The sequence below is a fragment of the Silurus meridionalis genome, chromosome 17 (assembly GCF_014805685.1).
Source record: "Silurus meridionalis isolate SWU-2019-XX chromosome 17, ASM1480568v1, whole genome shotgun sequence".
In the NCBI taxonomy this organism is placed as follows: Eukaryota; Metazoa; Chordata; class Actinopteri; order Siluriformes; family Siluridae; genus Silurus; species Silurus meridionalis.
In genome coordinates this window covers 11,360,359-11,380,264 of record NC_060900.1, presented here as the reverse complement: position 1 = coordinate 11,380,264, position 19,906 = coordinate 11,360,359, and the positions used below count along the sequence as shown (strand labels likewise).

At 36.7% G+C, this 19,906-nt stretch overlaps 1 protein-coding gene across 3 annotated transcripts in view; it reads right to left on the bottom strand.

Annotated features, from left to right (window-relative positions):
* snap29 (synaptosome associated protein 29) overlaps positions 1–10,133 on the bottom strand; it is a 33,565-nt gene extending 23,432 nt beyond the window's left edge. The window contains exons 1-3 of one of the 3 annotated variants that reach the window (XM_046870889.1): positions 9,728–10,133; positions 9,210–9,272; positions 8,601–8,876 (exon numbers count right to left, since the gene is read on the bottom strand). In XM_046870889.1, coding sequence (XP_046726845.1) covers positions 8,601–8,840 — 240 coding nt within the window. In that variant the 5' untranslated portion in view covers positions 8,841–8,876; positions 9,210–9,272; positions 9,728–10,133. The remainder of the gene's footprint in view (positions 1–8,600; positions 8,877–9,209; positions 9,273–9,727) is intronic. The other 2 variants (XM_046870888.1, XM_046870890.1) reach the window with 2 other exon arrangements.
* Positions 10,134–19,906: the final 9,773 nt, after the last annotated feature.

The following is a 19,906-nucleotide window of genomic DNA, read 5'->3' as shown; positions in this document are numbered from 1 at the left end:
GCACATGAACCCTGAAACACGTGAAATCAAAGCATTGATCTGTTCTGACTGACACCCATGTGAAAGAATTGCTTTGAGTGGCAACAACGGAATACGAGGCAGATTTGAAGGGGATTGTTCAAGGCAAGGAATGCCAAAAGTCCATGAACATAAGTAACATGAACAATAACAGAAAAATGCTATTGTAAATTATTATATTTTTGTTTGTAGACTTGGTTAAACTAAGAGTTTGTGTGTGAGACACAATGTTCATTGTTGAAAATGACTGGCCTGTGGTCTTAGAACTGTAGGAGTCAATTTCTGTCATTATGTTGGTGTGTGACATTTACAATAAATCTGGCTGAGCAGAGGTGTGTGTGTGTGTAAGAGGAAGGGATGGGTGATGTTCATGTGTGCCCATGTGTATGATGTGGCTCTTTGTGGTAACACAATAAAAAATGTGGCTCTCGGTCTCTGACTGGTTGGCCACCCCTGGTCTACTGAATCTGTTGAGTGTTTTTGCCAAGAAGTCCGAACCTTGTGTTTTATAATGTTTGCTTTTTCACTAGAGAGGTGTAGAGTCTGTAAGTAGAGTAAATTTTGTTGTAATATTCATCAATTTAACAGACATTTTAAAACTGCTAATTTATCTAGGGAACACGAACGCGCAAATAATGTAATTTCACCTGATACGTTAGCTAGCTAACTTGTCTAATGTTGCTTTATCACTCCTTCGGCTGTTTTTGAAAAGTAAAAAATTACTAAAAAAACTAGTTTAATAGTCAATTACCTGTCACCTGTAAAGTAACCTTATCAAGTCAAGTCAAGTGGCTTTTATTGTCATTTTTACTATACACAGTGGTACACAGTACACAGTAAAAACGAAACAACGTTCCTCCGGAACCCTGGTGCTACACTAAACAACAAAACAACAAAGTGCATCGAGTGCAGCCTGGTGCAAACAGTGCAAACAAAAGAACAGTACAGACAGACAGAGTGCAGACAGACAACACAAGACAAGACAAAAGACAAAAACCAAGTATAAGACAAAAACCAAGTATAAGACAAAAACCAAGTATATCATTTCATGGGCTGTTTGTAAGCTATTTTATTTAAACACTATAGGCTAAAACATGGAAGTTGTGCAAGAACAGAACCATTTCCTTGTTTACATCATGAATGCCTATGTACAGTTAAATTACTCAATTCACCAAAAGTACACTTATCCCGCCTTCACACCAAAACTCCAGATCAGTAACCAAATGTAGATGTACCAGTTAAATTCTGCTGTCTGTCTGGCAAGTTTGCTTCTAAACTGACTACTTTACTCACCTGCATAATGCACACTTAAAAGAAAACCATAAAGTCAGATGTCCTTATAAATTACTAACTTTGAAAGCGGGGCCTACTTCACTTTCAAAGCAACAAGCGTAAAGTACACAAGGAACTCAGGAAGAAAAAAAAATTCTGGAGTGAGTTAGATGAATTGGTGGAGGATAGTGTACCTAGGAATGAACGATTGCTGTTGGGGCAGACTTAAATGGGCATTTGTAGTAGTTGATGGGGAGGTGATGGGTAGGTATGGCCTTAAGGAGAGGAATGTGTATGGGGCAGACGGTGGTAGATTTTGCTAAAAGAATGGAAATGGCAGTGGTAAATACTTATTTTAGTAAGGAGGAGGAGCATAGGGTGACGTATAAGAGTGGAAGAAGGTGCACACAGGTGGACTATGTTCTATGTAGGAGATGCAACCTGAAGGAGATTGGAGACTAAGGTTTTGGCAGGGGACAGTGTAGCTAGACAGCGCCGGATGGTGGTCTGTAGGATGGTTTTGTAGGTAAAGAAGAGGAGGAGTATAAGGACTGAAAGAAAAATAAAATGTTGGAAAGACTGTAAGGATGGTCAGATCTGTTCATGATCCCAGACCCTGAGAACTGCCATGCAACAAAACAATAAACCTTCTAATCTGAGGAGAGGATCTCTTTGATCTGAGGAGAGAAAGCCATTTGTTCAGCTGCCCAGTCACCTATCCTTGAGCCCCCTCTTTCCCTCCTGGGGAGATGGTCGTGTCATGGAAAAGTAACTTAGACGGTCCCGGAATTCAAGCTACTTTACTTGCATAATGCAGTAATTACATTTTAGGAATATATACATTTTACCTTAACATGTTTGATATAATTTAAAAGGTCTCAGTGTGATTGGAATTATGATCTCAGTCCCATATCAGTAGAACAGACCTCAGGTTCTGGGAGATTCTGTCCTACTGATATAAGGGTTCCCCTGGAGAAGATCCTTTCCAGGTGGTCTAGGTGACATTTAGTTTTTAGGTCACATCCTGTCCCAAGAAAGGGATTGCAAAGCTTTTATCACTTTAAATTTCCAAGTGTTTACGATGGTTTGGGTATTTAAGGAAATTTGGTGAAACACTCAGCATTCTGTATTCAGAAATTCCCACACAGTCTCTGTGTGTCTCTGTTGCAAGGTACAGTAACTCTAACAATTCTTTAGTAAACTGCATTGCTAAATCATTTGGTTTTATGCTGATCATGTTATGTAACTTTCTTCTATTATTTGTTCTAGATGTGACATTTGTTTATTGATTATTGCCGGGCAAATGAATGCAAAATTCTTGATTAACTCTGAAATTTCCTGAAATCATTTATATCTAGTTAATTATGTAGTCTGGTGTTAGCGCAAATCTATGACCAGGATAGTACAAACTGAAGGCTCATGAACGGATGGAGCATAGAGCACAATGTCTGGGACCTTCTGATTTCTGACTATCTCTGACTTTAGCAAGTTATTACTAAGTGACTAAATACAGTATTCTTTATGCATGAGCAAGCATTGGGCGGCCTACTTAAAGAATATTAGTTTACTGTTATATCCTCTGACTAAGAATCGGACTGGCCAATGCGTCTCCGTGAGCAGGTATCGTTAGCCAAGCACAAGGTTCTAAGTGACTCCAGGACCATAATAAATGATTATTTAAAAAGATGGAATGCTTAGAATAATCTATTCTGATTCTTCTCTGTGTATAGTAATAGGCATCTGTATATCATGTTTACAATACATATACACATATATATATATATATATATATATATACATACATATATATATATATATATATATATATATATATATATATATATATATATATATATATATATATATATATATATATATATATATATATATATATATATATATATATATATATATATATATATATATATATATATATATATATATATATATATATATTCATCTGTACAAATATTGTTCATAGTACATATATATTCATATTCATCTGTAATTATATTCATAGTAGATATATATATATATATATATATATATATATATATATATATATATATATATATATATATATATATGAATCTGTATATTGTGTTTTTAGTACATATATTCATCTGTATACTACATTTATAGTACATCTTTAAATTACTGTTTATAGTCTATATTTCATTTTATTTACCTATGTAAATTCATGTAAAAACTATATATCCTGCACTTGCTGTTATTGCACTCTGGTTGGACCCAAACTGCATTTCGTTGCCTTGTACTTGTACATGTGTAATGACAAAGTTGAATCTAATCTAATCTAATCTAAAATTAAAGAAGTACAACCAATAAGGTGATCATCTTAAATTATAGATATTCACGTTAAATCTTTATTATAAAATTAGGATTGGATAAATTGGATTCATGTAACAAAGTGCAATCCACTTGAGTAATCTTTTACAGCTGCGTGAGAAGGACTAACACACAGCTTACCTTCACCCACACCAGTGGATTCTGTTGTTGGGCCACTGGGTGGGCACCGTACAAGACTGTAGTGTGAGATTCAGGAAAGAGGTCAGACATGGGCTCGGTGGTGGTACAAAAGTGTGGGATGATTGGGCAACTACTGCAAAAGTAATAGAAGAGACAGCTAAAAAGGTACTTGGTCTGACATCTGGAAAAGAGGTTGGCAAAACAGAATTGGGATCGGCAGAGAGATGAGAAAGGTAAGCAAGAGTACAAGGAGATGCGGCAGCAGGTAAAGATTGATGTGGCGAAAGCCTAGGAAAAAAGGCATATGAGGTATGTGAAGTTGGACACTAAGGAAGGAGAAAGGATTTATACCGATTGGCCAGGCAGAGGGACCGAGCTGGAAAGGATGTGCTGCAAGTTAGAGCAGTAAGGGATGAAGATGGAAATGTGTTGACTAGCGAGGAAAGTGTGTTAAGAAGATGGAGAGAGTATTTTGAACAGCTGATGAACGAAGGTAAATAAAAGAGCGAGGTTGGAAGGTGTGAAGATGGTGTGAAGATGGTGAAGCAGGTAGTGGATAGGATTAGTAAGGAGTAATAGGGAACCACTGCTTTTAGAGGATGAAGAGTGGAAAGTTAGTTGGGTACAGGGGAGAGAAGAGGAATTGCAACAAGTAAAACCAATGTACAGATCCAATTATGGCAGTTTAAGAAAAGTCAAATTACAGCCAGTATTTAATAATTAAATGTCAGTGCAGTTACCATGCTTTTCATTATAAATAGATGGAGGTAAACAGAGGTACTTTTTGGTGGACAAGAGAGCATTATCTGTCTAATTACAACTTCTCTAATTATATGGTTTTTCCTCTGTTGGGATGAAACTAAAAAGGACTTCCAGTGGGAATCCTCTGCATTGATCAAGAAAATCCTCAGCTCAACCCATCCAGAGTGGACATTGTCTTGGAAGGGAGTGTGGTGATAGATAAACTGGCCAACCTGCCTCAGGCATTCGATGTCCTTTTTGGACTGATTTATGCCCTGCACCTGGACTACCCCAAAAGCATAAAACACACTTTCAGCTTTATTCAGCAGGTAATGCTCAAGCTGGGTAGAAGTGAACTGGCACCCAAAATGCAGTGTGAAGCAGGGTTGTGGGTAGCTCCAAATATCAGTGTTTAGTTTGTAATGTTACACTTTAGAAAAAGCATTTTAAAATAGCAAAATGTTGTTTACAGTGTATGTTTTATGGCCTGTTGGCAGTGGCATCATAATAGGTGCTCCCATTATTGTTTATTTGTTCAAAACAAATGTTAAAATATAATTGCCAATTTTATCCACACAATGAACATACCAGCGTTCAGAGAATGTGTCCCCTATCATACCAGAGTTTTTATGTGATTTGTTTTGATTCTAAGATACTGACTGTAATAATTCACATGAATCATGAATCACCAGTAAGATCAGTTCTTAAAATAGCAGAGGCGTAATGTTGCTAGACTTCAGGCTGTTTTATGTGAAATATGCTCTTAGGACAAGAATGACAACTTTTGGTTTCAAGCGTGGAACACCAAGCAGGCGTCTCTAAACTGTAACTTGGTAGCTGCCAGTGGTTCTCTGTTTTACCACCAGGCGGTCGTTCATTTGACAAAATGCTAGTAGTTCAAGTGCTAATGATGAAACTTCTGTTTAAATAATGAAAAAAATTAAAAATAAATAAATAAATAAATAAATAAAGGTTTAAGATAAGACGTAAAATTTCATGTTTAAAATTGAAAGAAAAACAAAAACAAAAAATATACTGGGTTTTGCTTTTTTTTATAATTTAAATGCTCCAATTTTATGATTTTAATGGAAATAGAATTTTACTCACTGTAACAAGGTATTAAGTGGTGAAATGGGATAAAGCAATTGATATTACAAACAATTTTAAATTAAATCAACTTTGAATTTAGTGCATTGGAACATTACGTTTTTAAGTGGAATAAAAGGGCAAAGTGAAATATATTATAAAACATTTTAAGTTGAATAAACTTAGCATTTAAGTTAAACTTAAGTTTTCATTACACATTACTTAATTTTTTTAAGGCAATCAGTTTCCTAAAATATTTTAAGTAAATTCAACTTGTCTGGGCTTACAGTGTAAAAACCTTTACCTTTTGTGCACCCTGGAAAATTAGGTATATTTTAGCTGTATGTACACATTATAACCCCCATCATCAAAGTAGAAACATTTTAAAACATTCTGGAGGATTACTAAATATTAATTAGTGAAATACCTCATTTGGTAACATGATTTGGTAAAGTGATCATTTCCTTAGAGTAAACAATTATAACCTTGCTCAGGTGTAACCAACTAACTTCCAGATTAACCACCAGACTAACTGCCCCACCTGATCTCAATTGTAGTGGTTCTGATTACTTCAGGATGAAACCAGCTGTTTCTTAAAGATTCCACTGTTAGTAATGCATGGTATTGCAAATAATTTACCATGTTTGGGAAAGTGCTCGCAAAAGACCTCTGGGATTGTTAAAGAAAGGCACAAGTTAAGAAAAGGCTTAAACATTTTTTTATTAAAGATCAAAGGCTTTAGCTATCTTTCTGTTTACTGTTCAGAGCATCATTAAGAACATTAAAGTGTATGCTACCACCAACACATTGACTAGCTCAATCCATCTGTCCAAACTGGATGACAGAACCATGAGGACGTTGAGAATTTTTAGCAGCTGCCAAGAGGTCAAAGAAAAGCCTGATCTCACAAGCTTTACACAAAGCTGGTCTGTATGAAAAAGAAGGCTTTTCTGAAAAAGTGCCATCCTCAATCTCTTTTAAGCTATGCATAAACATACCTGAAAAACTCTGCTTCTTGCCAAAGTTTTGTTTCATCTGGCCATAGGACCTTTTGCCAGATATCATCAAACACGGAACACAACCAAAAACACCATATCCATATCTACTGTGAAGCATGGTGCTGGCATGATTATGTTGTGGGGGTCTTTCTCTTCAGTGGGGACTGGTGTTTCATCAGGACTGGAGAGAAAATGGACGCTGCCATGTCTATCCAAATTGTTAAGAAAAACCTGCATGAACTAGACAGCTGAAAATGGGCAGACCAACTTCCAACATGACAGTTATACTGCATCAGCAAGGTCTCTCCCAGGCAAAGACTTTAAAGCCGACTGGGGTTTTAAGATGTGCTGTTAGCTTTCAAGCCATTTTGAAAAAGCACAAAGAAACTGGTAATGTTGAGGATGCAGTGGCTGGCCAAGGAAACTTAATGCAGCAAAGGAAAGACACATCATGCATATTTCCCTCCAACATTAGAAAATGTCCAGCAGTGCCATCAGCAAATAACTAAACTCAAGTGATGACTAAGACTATGTGACAAACTCTGCACAAAACTATAGGAAACAAGGTGCAGAAAATGGCCACAGGTGCTCATGGTGTAGGTTTCCTGTAAGTTTGGGGGCTACATTTCTACAATTGGAGTTGGAGATTTGGTCAGAATTAGTGGTGTCTTCAATGCTGAGAAATATAGCCAGATACTTATTCATCATGCAAAAAAAAATCATCTTCAGTATTATAATAATGAATAAATACATCTTGGATTTCAGATTTGAAATACTGTTGTTTTTTCCAGGATCACAAATGTACACTTTGTACATACATCAATCAGCCAGTGTATCCAGATCGTATTTACAGCACTTCACTTTTTTTCACGTTTTATTATTTTACAGCCTTATTTCAAAATTATGGCTGTAACAAAAGGCCAAGGAAGAGGTATATGGATATGGTGAGGGAAGACATGCAGGTAGTTGGTTTGAAAGAGGCAGATGTAGAGGACAGGGGGGTATGGAGACGGATGATCCGTTGTGGCGACCCATAATGGGAGAAGCCGGAAGAAGAAGAAGATGACTTATTCCAAAATTAATTGAATTAATTATTTTCTTTAAAACTCAGAAACAATACTCCATAATTACAAAGTGAAAGAAGTGTGTTTGAAAATCTTTGCAAATAAATTAAAATAAAAAAGTCTGTAACAGAACAAAATGTATAAACGAAGCGATGTGAATAGTCCGGGAGCACTGTATGTCACATCTTTTAACCATGTACACACTGATCTTCGTTCCTGTGATTCTGGTCTACTAGTTGTTTCTTCTACACATCTATAGTTAATGGTTGACTGGTCTTTCTCTTCTTGAGCTCCAAAATTATGAAATTCTCTCCCAACTGGAACTAGAAAGGCTGAAACTCTGTGTTTTGAAAGCATGTTTCTAAAACGTATTTCTTTAGGGTGGCTTTCAGGTGATTTATGTATGATGTTTGTCTTGTTGTTATTTGTGTTTTTAATGCTTGTAAAGTGCTTTGAGATGCACATATAAAAACGCTGTATAAAATAATAAAAAAAAATAAATAATAATAATCATTATTATTATTATATTTACTAATCTCAAGAAGAAAAAAAAACAATGGTCATGGATTTAAAATTTTATATGAGCTAAAATGGCAGGCAACCAAGAGCTTTCACACCAGCTTCAGCAAACCATGGGCCACACTTTGTACAGTCATACTCTCATGATGAGGCAATTCTGAGCTTTTCAGTTTAATATACTGTATAATATAATGACATTTTATTCAACTGTATACTTACAAGTTTGTGACAACCACTTGGGGAAGGCCCACATGTAATGATCATGTGTTCACATATTTTTGGCAATATATAATTATTTAAATATATGCAATATATTAATACTTAGTATTAAATAATAACCAATAATTTGGATGCATTTTATTTATTTTATTAAATTAAACATGCAACTGTGCATAAACAAGCAAAATTATCTTACCTCTGCTGTCTCTCTCCCAATTTTCTCTGAATCATAGATGAGGGAAAGGGAGCGACTGCTACTCTCCATGGCAGACTGAGCTGTACGCATCACCTCTTGTTCCAGGTGCCTCTGGTGTCGATCTTCTGGGTTCATTGTGCTTTCATCTTTATCATCTTTATCATAGTTAAAGCTTTTTGCTGCTGTTGTAGCATGCTCTTCATTGTCATTTGCAAATGGGTTGTGGAAGTTTGGATACATTTCCAACCACAGACAAGGTTTGGATAATGTGGAAGCCTATATCAAAAGGAATAGGAATCTTTTAAGTTTTTGCACTAAAGCATAGAAACATGCAGTGTTTAAATAAGGTAAATAGCCAATATCCCTGAACAGAGATCACAATATGGTGGAGTATACTGGTGGACTATAGACTTAAACATAGATTTTTTTATATGATGGACAAGGTTATAACATTACAAATGGGGAAAATTACACCTTGCATTATCAATTCTGATTTGCATTTATTATAATACAGGGTTATTCAAAAAGAATGATCCAATTTCATTACGCAATATTTTATTAAGGAAAAGTTATACAAAACTTCAGCCAAGTCACAAGTATTATACTCACAATCAACTTCGATAACTCCTCTTTCAAATGGTCACTGACTCATTCCATGACGATGCTTGAGAACTAAAGAATCGCGTCATGATATCGGTTCATTTTTTTTTTAATAACCCTGTACTGTGATGTTTTGTAGTCATTTAAAAAAAAGTAAATATCCTCTATCGTCATCCTACATCCAATTCACATATTCCACATTGTAAATGTATACATTTCACATTTCCAAAACATATTGTGCCTTGCACACATTCTTCACTAATAAAATTACATATATATTCTAAGTGTACTTGCTCATCAGCTTCTGCACATATTTTACAGTGCCCAGAGCCTTTATATTTGTTGTACTTACTCAACAGCTTCTGCAAAATTATCACTGCCACATCTATCTGTCAGGATATCTCGTATCATAGCTTTGGTGCATTTTCCTACGCATACTAGTCACACAATTACAAAGTGTATGATAGTCTACATAACCTACAACCATACTATTATAGCGATTTGAAAATACAAAAGGACAAGCCTACCGTGTATCGTTGACGGTAATAATTCTAGTGCTTAGACTGTCTAAAATATGTCCTGTCTTGACGTTCACAAGTGTGTGCGAAGCAACTGCCCCCTCTTCCAAAAGAAAAATATGAAAACAATCCTCGAGAACACGGGATGGACTCCTCAGCCTCGAGGTGACTCGTCAAAAAAGCATAAAATAGAACTACCCTCTGCCTAGCTCGTTGCTAACAAAACATGGGCGATTCGTGCATTGGGTCAAAAATGACTTGAATTCCGACTTCCCACTTCCGCAATGATACGTTTAACTCAACTGGGAGTTGGTAATTGCAACATTTATCATGGAACAACCAGACTAAAATGACGTGTAAAACATGGCCGCGTCCATGTTTGCACTTTGGACCCGTGTCGCTACTCGAGTCGTATCGGAAACACTATTTGAACTGCGCATGTGCGGAAATGCGTCTATTTCACCAAAATTGCCGTAAATTATTACATAACTTAAGACAGGAAGTAGGCGCACATGCGCAGTATAAATAGTGTTTCCGTTACGGGTCGACTAGCCCAGGATATAATATATACGACGTGCAATATGTATGTATATCATATACATACAGCACGTCATATACGTCACACAGTATATGTGTATATCTGTTTCTGTATGTATATATGTGTAAAAAAAAAAAAAAATGTATATATATATATATATATATATATATATATATATATATATATATATATATATATATATATAATATAGGGGGGTGCCAAAAAGCAACGAGGTAACCGATGATCGAGATATACGAAAATCAAAATGGCAGCAGTATATTAACCTGCTTGAAATTTCTTTATGTACATGATGTGCGTTAATAAATGAAAATGTGCATGCACGTGTTTTTGGAGGGTTTTTTTTACACAACAGCGTTGCCGTGATTTGTTTAATAAGGGCTGCTATAAAAATGTACATACATGTTTGTTAACTGTCAGGAATCCACCTGCCACGCCCCTTTCGGCCCCCTTCAGCGTGTCAGGTGCTTTCTCGGCCGCTTTCTCTGAAGCTCCCGGCTTCAATCGCACACATATGGTGCTCGTTTAGCATCTTCACCAGCTCCTATTTAAACTTCCACACTCTCACTGTCCGTTATTGTTGGTATATGTTGGTTCACAGCGGTCGTTGTTATCGCTCAAGAGTATCCCGGTACGTGCCTTCCCACCGGCACTCTCTCAACGGCTGCTCTTTTCTTCCCAAAGCGCATCGCGGATTCCCCCCGATCCTGCCGGTGTTTATTCTATGCTTTTGCTGCTCATCCCACATTCTCCCGTGTGCTGTTCAGCGCCGCGCTTCTACTTTTGCCTCCCGTTCATCGCATAACATTTAACAACAAAAGGCATATGTGCACTAACTAACAGCAGAGATTCACCAGTATACAATACAACACCTGTAGCAGCTGTAAGCCTTGATTTTTCCGCCACTTCCGCGAGTTCTTCTGCGGCTACACCAAGATAACCGACGTTAAATGGCAAATTTTTCCCCCTTGTGCTCAAGATATTAGGGTTTGGCGACATAAAAAAAGTCGACATAACCGATAAAAAATGCTTAGAAAAAGCGAGAATTTGGCTGTTCCACTTCAAAAACGTCGACTTAATAGGGTTGTCGAGGTAACCGAGGGCGAGATAACCGGGTTCCACTGTATATATATATATATATATATATATATATATATATATATATATATATATATACTTCCAACTTGTTACGAAAGGGAGTCATACAGGAGAGTAACAGTGCCTATGCATCACCTATAGTTCTGGTGCGTAAGGCAGACGGAAGCATTAGGTTATGTGTAGATTACCGGAAACTAAATCAGAAGACCAAGAGGGATGCATTTCCTTTACCCGCATAGATGAGAGCTTTGATGCTCTGCGGGGAACGCGATATTTCTCTACAATTTATCTAGCAAGTGGCTACCATCAGGTGGCGGTGGAGGAAGGAGATTGGCACAAAACCCCTTTTCAACCCCTTTTGGGTTATATGAGTATTTACAGATGCCGTTTGGTATCTGCAATGGGCCTGCGACCTTTCAGAGGTTAATGCAAGCCACCATGAATGACCAAGTCTTTAAGATTCTGCTGGCCTACCTAGATAATATTTTAGTGTATTCGTCAACATTTCAGGAGCACTTGGCTAGACTGGATACTGTGTTGACGCAGCTGCAAGAGACTGGTCTGAAGGTAAAGCTGGAGAAATTTTATTTTCTTTAGTCAGAGGTTTCATTTTTAGGACACCAGATATGATGTTGCCCAGTGCGTTAAAGATAACAGCATTGTGTGTTAACTAAAATGCCACAACCAAAGGACCATCCACCAATTAAGTCATTCTTGGCTTCTAGGCCACTGGAAGTAGTTGCTGTAGACTTCACTGTGCTGGAACCGGCATTAGATAAACGTGAGAATGTTCTTGTCGTCACAGATGTCTTTACAAAATTCACTCAGGCCTTTCCTACTCGTTCAGTTGTAACTAAACTCTGAAGCCTGACCTCTCCAAAGAAGGGGAGTCAAAAGATTCAGATGAAGACATGGTTTTGATGGAGATGAGTAATGGTAACGCAGGGCTGGGACTGCTTCAGTCTGTCTGCCCTCAAGGCGTTGAGTCAGTGGCTGATGCTGACCATGCCAGTTTAAGTGTGTCTGATTTTGCTAGGACCTCTAAAACAGAGGAAATGTCTGACACCACTAGTAAGACAAAGGGTCCTGTGGCTGCACCACGTAGGAGCAGGAGACTAAATGCAGGTCAGCACTCAAATATGTACCATGAGCCCAAGTCTGTTTTGGACACCGCTACTGTAACTCAATCAACTAGTTCTACTGTATTCTGTGAAGCAGTAAAGGAGGTTGAGAGAAACTTGGTCCTGAAGGAGTAATTGAGGGCGCTTACTTTGGTGCAGGGAGAATGTAACCGGGTGGTAGTTTAAGGTGCATTTATTTCTTTATGCTACAGATTATGCCTGCCTGGTGAGAATGAACACAGGGGTTCTTTAAGAGATGCTTGGTGACGTCATCGCATATGTGTGTGGCGTGGTCCACCTGAGAATGGAAATCGGGGAGTTAACAGGGATATAGGCTTTATCTAGTTACCTAGTTATCTACTTTAACATTATTAGTTTTCTAGGTGAAGGATCCAGTATCATCCATTATTAAGTAAATTTAAAATAGAGTGCAAATTTCTTACCCGTGTTGTTTTCTGAAGGGTAATGTATGTCTGCAGTAATTTGTGTGGATGCACTATTTCGAGGTGCAAAGGTTAGCATAGTGTGAGCTAAGGTCAGTGTTTCGGATGTATATTAGTTTAAAAATGCATCAAATATGCGATTTGTGTTATTTCTAAGAAAGATTTCAGAATTCTAATCGTTCATGAATGTGTTGATTTATTTAGCATATGCAAGCCATACGAGTTCTCTTGGTGTGTTCGGCCTAACAGAGCATAAATAGCACTGAAGGCTAAGTTTGGAAAGTAAATAAACCGGCATGTGCTACATAAATCAACACATTCATGAACGATTAGAATTCTGAAATATGGCATATAGGATCTTGGAGGAGTAATTAACTTTTCCTCAGGTTGGTCAATAATCTAATCTTTAGGCATTTGTTTCTTTTTTTTTTAAGAATTGCCAATGCCGTATTTTGTTTACTGGATAAATGTTGATTTATTGTTTTATATATTGCACACCATAAAAACAGATTCTGTACATCAGGTAGTACTTTATTTTATTGATTTTTTTATTTTATTGATATATATATATTTTTATATTAATTTTGTTTAATCTAACTCCTCATTTATCTTCTTCCACATAAAGAAGGATATATATATATATATATATATATATATATATATATATATATATATATATATATAGTATTGTGCTAGTTACTAAAGAATAGTAACTAGTTACAGTTATCGTTACTTCATTCAAAAAACTTAGTTACTTTGTTGATTACTTACACCAAAAAGTAATGCGTTACGGTTAAAAGTAACTTTTTAAAAGAACATTCTTTAATGTTCCCATTAATGCCCTTTTATGCGTTATGGTCTATACAAACACAAAACTGACTTAAACACAAAGTCATTTTTAAACAATATTTTATTTAATCAGACCAGCACAAACTGAATATATCACAAGGATTTCTGAAATAAATAACAAAACAAGCTTAATAATATATACAGAATCACAGACCTGAATAACCGGAGACACGCCTACAGTGCGTCTTCTTCATGTATACAGAGGGCAATCCACCAATTCTACAATGCGTCCTGCTGTAAACAGGTTAGACTGTAGGCTACACTTCAGCCGAAATTCATTCATTTAAAAAAGTAACGGGTAACGCACCATACGGTAACGGTAACGAAGTTACTTTATTTTTAAAAGTAAGTAAGTAAGTGTGTGTGTATATATCTGTACCGGTAACGCTTTACAGTATTAGTTACTGTCAAAAGTAACGCTACCGGTACAGATATATACACACACACACATTATTTATATATATATATATATATATATATATATATATATATATATATATATATATATATATATATATTTTTATATTAATTTTGTTTAATCTAACTCCTCATTTATCTTCTTCCACATAAAAGAAGGATATATATATATATATATATATATATATATATATATATATATATATATATATATATATATATATATATATATATATAGTATTGTGCTAGTTACTAAAGAATAGTAACTAGTTACAGTTATCGTTACTTCATTCAAAAACTTAGTTACTTTGTTGATTACTTACACCAAAAAGTAATGCGTTACGGTTAAAAGTAACTTTTTAAAAGAACATTCTTTAATGTTCCCATTAATGCCCTTTTATGCGTTATGGTCTATACAAACACAAAACTGACTTAAACACAAAGTCATTTTAAACAATATTTTATTTAATCAGACCAGCACAAACTGAATATATCACAAGGATTTCTGAAATAAATAACAAAACAAGCTTAATAATATATACAGAATCACAGACCTGAATAACGGAGACACGCCTACAGTGCGTCTTCTTCATGTATACAGAGGGCAATCCACCAATTCTACAATGCGTCCTGCTGTAAACAGGTTAGACTGTAGGCTACACTTCAGCCGAAATTCATTCATTTAAAAAGTAAGTAAGTAAGTGTGTGTATATATCTGTACCGTAACGCTTACAGTATTAGTTACTGTCAAAAGTAACGCGTTGCGGTACAGATATATACACACACACATTATTATATATATATATGTGTGTGTGTATATCTGTACCGTAACGCGTTACTTTTGACAGTAACTAATACTGTAAAGCGTTACCGGTACAGATATATACACACACACACACATTATTATATATATATATATATATATATATATATATATATATATATATATATATATATATATATATATATATATATATATATATATATATAATGTGTGTGTATTTTGTAAATACTGTAAAGCGTTACCGGTACAGATATATACACACACACATTATTTATATATATATATATATATATATATATATATATATATATATATATATATATATATATATATATATATAATGTGTGTGTGTATATCTGTACCGTAACGCTTTACAGTATTAGTTACTGTCAAAAGTAACGCGTTACCGGTACAGATATATACACACACACTTACTTACTTACTTTTAAAAATAAAGTAACCGTTACCGTATCATGCACTGAATACTACAATGAATGAATGAAGCAGTCTAACCTGTTTACAGCAGGACGCATTGTAGAATTGGTGGATTGCCCTCTGTATACATGAAGAAGACGCACTGTAGGCGTGTCTCCGGTTATTCAGGTCTGTGCGGCAGTAATGGCAAGTCGAGGCGAGAGCAAGAAGAGTTTCTCAAATTGGAAATATGCCCATTATTTCACTTTAGTTGAGTATAAAGACAAAAACTTTTAAGTCAAATGTAAGCTGTGTCTTTCTGGTTCGAAGCTCGTATCCACTGCGATAAACAGCAACTCCAATCTGTCGAAGCTCCTCCAGGAACTCGGAACCTGGTGTTCTGTTGTACATTGTTGATAGTTTTCATACTTAAGCTGTGAAAGGAACATTTTTAAAGGGCTCAACAGCAGAAGCCACTTTAGTTTTTGATTCTGTATATATTATTAAGCTTGTTTTGTTATTTATTTCAGAAATCCTTGTGATATATTCAGTTTGTGCTGGTCTGATTAAATAAAATATTGTTTAAAAATGACTTTGTGTTTAAGTCAGTTTTGTGTTTGTATAGACCATAACGCATAAAAGGGCATTAATGGGAACATTAAAGAATGTTCTTTTAAAAAGTTACTTTTAACCGTAACGCATTACTTTTTGGTGTAAGTAATCAACAAAGTAACTAAGTTTTTTGAATGAAGTAACGATAACTGTAACTAGTTACTATTCTTTAGTAACTAGCACAATACTATATATATATATATATATATATATATATATATATATATATATATATATATATATATATCCTTCTTTTATGTGGAAGAAGATAAATGAGGAGTTAGATTAAACAAAATTAATATAAAAAAATATATATATATCAATAAAATAAAATAAAAATCAATAAAATAAAGTACTACCTGATGTACAGAATCTGTTTTTATGGTGTGCAATATATAAAACAATAAATCAACATTTATCCAGTAAACAAAATACGGCATTGGCAATTCTTAAAAAAAAAAGAAACAAATGCCTAAAGATTAGATTATTGACCAACCTGAGGAAAAGTTAATTACTCCTCCAAGATCCTATATGCCATATTTCAGAATTCTAATCGTTCATGAATGTGTTGATTTATGTAGCACATGCCGGTTTATTTACTTTCCAAACTTAGCCTTCAGTGCTATTTATGCTCTGTTAGGCCGAACACACCAAGAGAACTCGTATGGCTTGCATATGCTAAATAAATCAACACATTCATGAACGATTAGAATTCTGAAATCTTTCTTAGAAATAACACAAATCGATATTTGATGCATTTTAAACTAATATACATCCAAACACTGACCTTAGCTCACACTATGCTAACCTTTGCACCTCAAATAGTGCATCCACACAAATTACTGCAGACATACATTACCCTTCAGAAAACAACACGGGTAAGAAATTTGCACTCTATTTTAAATTTACTTAATAATGGATGATACTGGATCCTTCACCTAGAAAACTAATAATGTTAAAGTAGATAACTAGGTAACTAGATAAAGCCTATATCCCTGTTAACTCCCCGATTTCCATTCTCAGGTGGACCACGCCACACACATATGCGATGACGCCACCAAGCATCTCTTAAAGAACCCTGTGTTCATTCTCACCAGGCAGGCATAATCTGTAGCATAAAGAAATAAATGCACCTTAAACTACCACCCGGTTACATTCTCCTGCACCAAAGTAAGCGCCTCAATTACTCCTTCAGGACCAAGTTTCTCTCAACCTCCTTTACTGCTTCACAGAATACAGTAGAACTAGTTGATTGAGTTACAGTAGCGGTGTCCAAAACAGACTTGGGCTCATGGTACATATTTGAGTGCTGACCTGCATTTAGTCTCCTGCTCCTACGTGGTGCAGCCACAGGACCCTTTGTCTTACTAGTGGTGTCAGACATTTCCTCTGTTTTAGAGGTCCTAGCAAAATCAGACACTTAAACTGGCATGGTCAGCATCAGCCACTGACTCAACGCCTTGAGGGCAGACAGACTGAAGCAGTCCCAGCCCTGCGTTACCATTACTCATCTCCATCAAAACCATGTCTTCATCTGAATCTTTTGACTCCCCTTCTTTGGAGAGGTCAGGCTTCAGAGTTTAGTTACAACTGAACGAGTAGGAAAGGCCTGAGTGAATTTTGTAAAGACATCTGTGACGACAAGAACATTCTCACGTTTATCTAATGCCGGTTCCAGCACAGTGAAGTCTACAGCAACTACTTCCAGTGGCCTAGAAGCCAAGAATGACTTAATTGGTGGATGGTCCTTTGGTTGTGGCATTTTAGTTAACACACAATGCTGTTATCTTTAACGCACTGGGCAACATCATTGTGCATACCCACCCAAAAGCATCTGCTTCTTAGCAAGTGCAAGGTACGCTCAATGCCTTGATGGCCCATAGAGTTGTGCACACACTCCAGAACTGGTTTCTTCAGGCTAGAATTCAACAAGAGCTGATAACATTCCCCATCTACCACATCCCTAATCACTCGATACAGTAAACCTTGACGCTCCCTGATCCTATCCCACTGTTCCAACATGGACTGAACAGGTTTAGGCAGAGCAATGTGCTCCTTGCCATATGGTCTCTTCTTTTGCTACCACAACCTCCTAAATACACTAAGCACAGAATCCTGCTGTTGAAAGGCACAAAGCTCATCAGTAGTATAACCTGGAAAAGTGGGTGTATTTTCTTGCCTCAGCCCATTAGGATCATCATATTCCACCAGCCGCATCTGCCTTACTTTACAGCTGTGTAGCCCAGCAGAAACAAGTGCGGGGTCTAGGGCTGTACCACGTCTAATCAAACTACAAATTGCCACACAACCATCATACTCAGAATCAACTGAGACAGGCTCTGGCTCCCCTGCAAATGGCTGCCTAGAGAGTGTGTCAGCTACTACATTTCGATATCCTGGACGGTATTGGACATCAAAATCAAAGACAGACAGCTGTGAAACCCACCTCTGCTCAATTGCACCAATCTTGGCTGTTTTTAGATGGCACAAAGGGTTATTGTCTATGATCACAGTGAACTTGGAACCCAATAAATATCCTCAAAATTTTTCGCCAATTGCCCACTTAAGAGCAAGAAGTTCAAGCTTTATGCTGCTGTAGTTTCTATCATTCTTTTCAGCATCCCTTAGTCGTCTACTTGCAAAGGCAATCACCCGCTTGGTGTCTCCTTGATGCTGGTACAGAACAGCACCGAACCCTTGGATGCTGGCATCCGTCTCCACAATAAACGGTTTGGTAAAGTCTGCAAAACCTAGTATAGGTGCAAACGTAAGCTTATCCTTGAAACTGTCAAAAGCAGCTTGGCATTCTTCAGTCCACAGACACCGCAGCATTAGTTTAGTTTACACTTCCACTATTCAAACATAAATTTACCACATCATGCAAGGGACCAGCTATTTTAGAGAACCCCTGAATGAATCCCCTATAGTAACTGCAGAACCCAGGGAATGATCTTAAATTCTTTAACGTATTTGGAACCGGCCACTGCTTTACAACAGCTACCTTCAGGGGGTCTGTGCTGATACCATCCGCAGATATCTGGTGTCCTAAAAATGAAACCTCTGACTAAAGAAAATAAAATTTCTCCAGCTTTACCTTCAGACCAGTCTCTTGCAGCTGCGTCAACACAGTATCCAGTCTAGCCAAGTGCTCTTGAAACGTTGAGGAATACACTAAAATATCATCTAGGTAGACCAGCAGAATCTGAAAGACTAGGTCATTCATGGTGGCTTGCATTAACCTCTGAAAGGTCGCAGGCCCATTGCAGATACCAAACGGCATCTGTAAATACTCATATAACCCAAAAGGGGTTGAAAATGCTGTTTTGTGCCGATCTCCTTCCTCCACCGCCACCTGATGGTAGCCACTTGCTAGATAAATTGTAGAGAAATATCGCGTTCCCCGCAGAGCATCAAAGCTCTCATCTATGCAGGGTAAAGGAAATGCATCCCTCTTGGTCTTCTGATTTAGTTTCCGGTAATCTACACATAACCTAATGCTTCCGTCTGCCTTACGCACCAGAACTATAGGTGATGCATAGGCACTGTTACTCTCCTGTATGACTCCCTTTCGTAACAAGTTGGAGATATGTTCCCTCACTTCACGGTACTGATTTGGTGGAATCCTACGATATGGCTGTGTAACAGGATCATCATCGGTCAAGTGAATCTCATGCTTAACCTTAACAGTATACCCCAGGTCCTCATCTTCTACAGCAAATACATCAAGGTACTTTGTTAATAATGACCTGAACTGAGCTTGCTCGTCCTCAGTACCAGCCATGTCAATCTTATCCAAGATGTGCTGTAAACAGTTTCTATTAGGCTCACCTATTACATCTACAGTCACTTGTTCAGTGTCAGCTGAGATTCACTGAAATTTCACTTCACAATGCT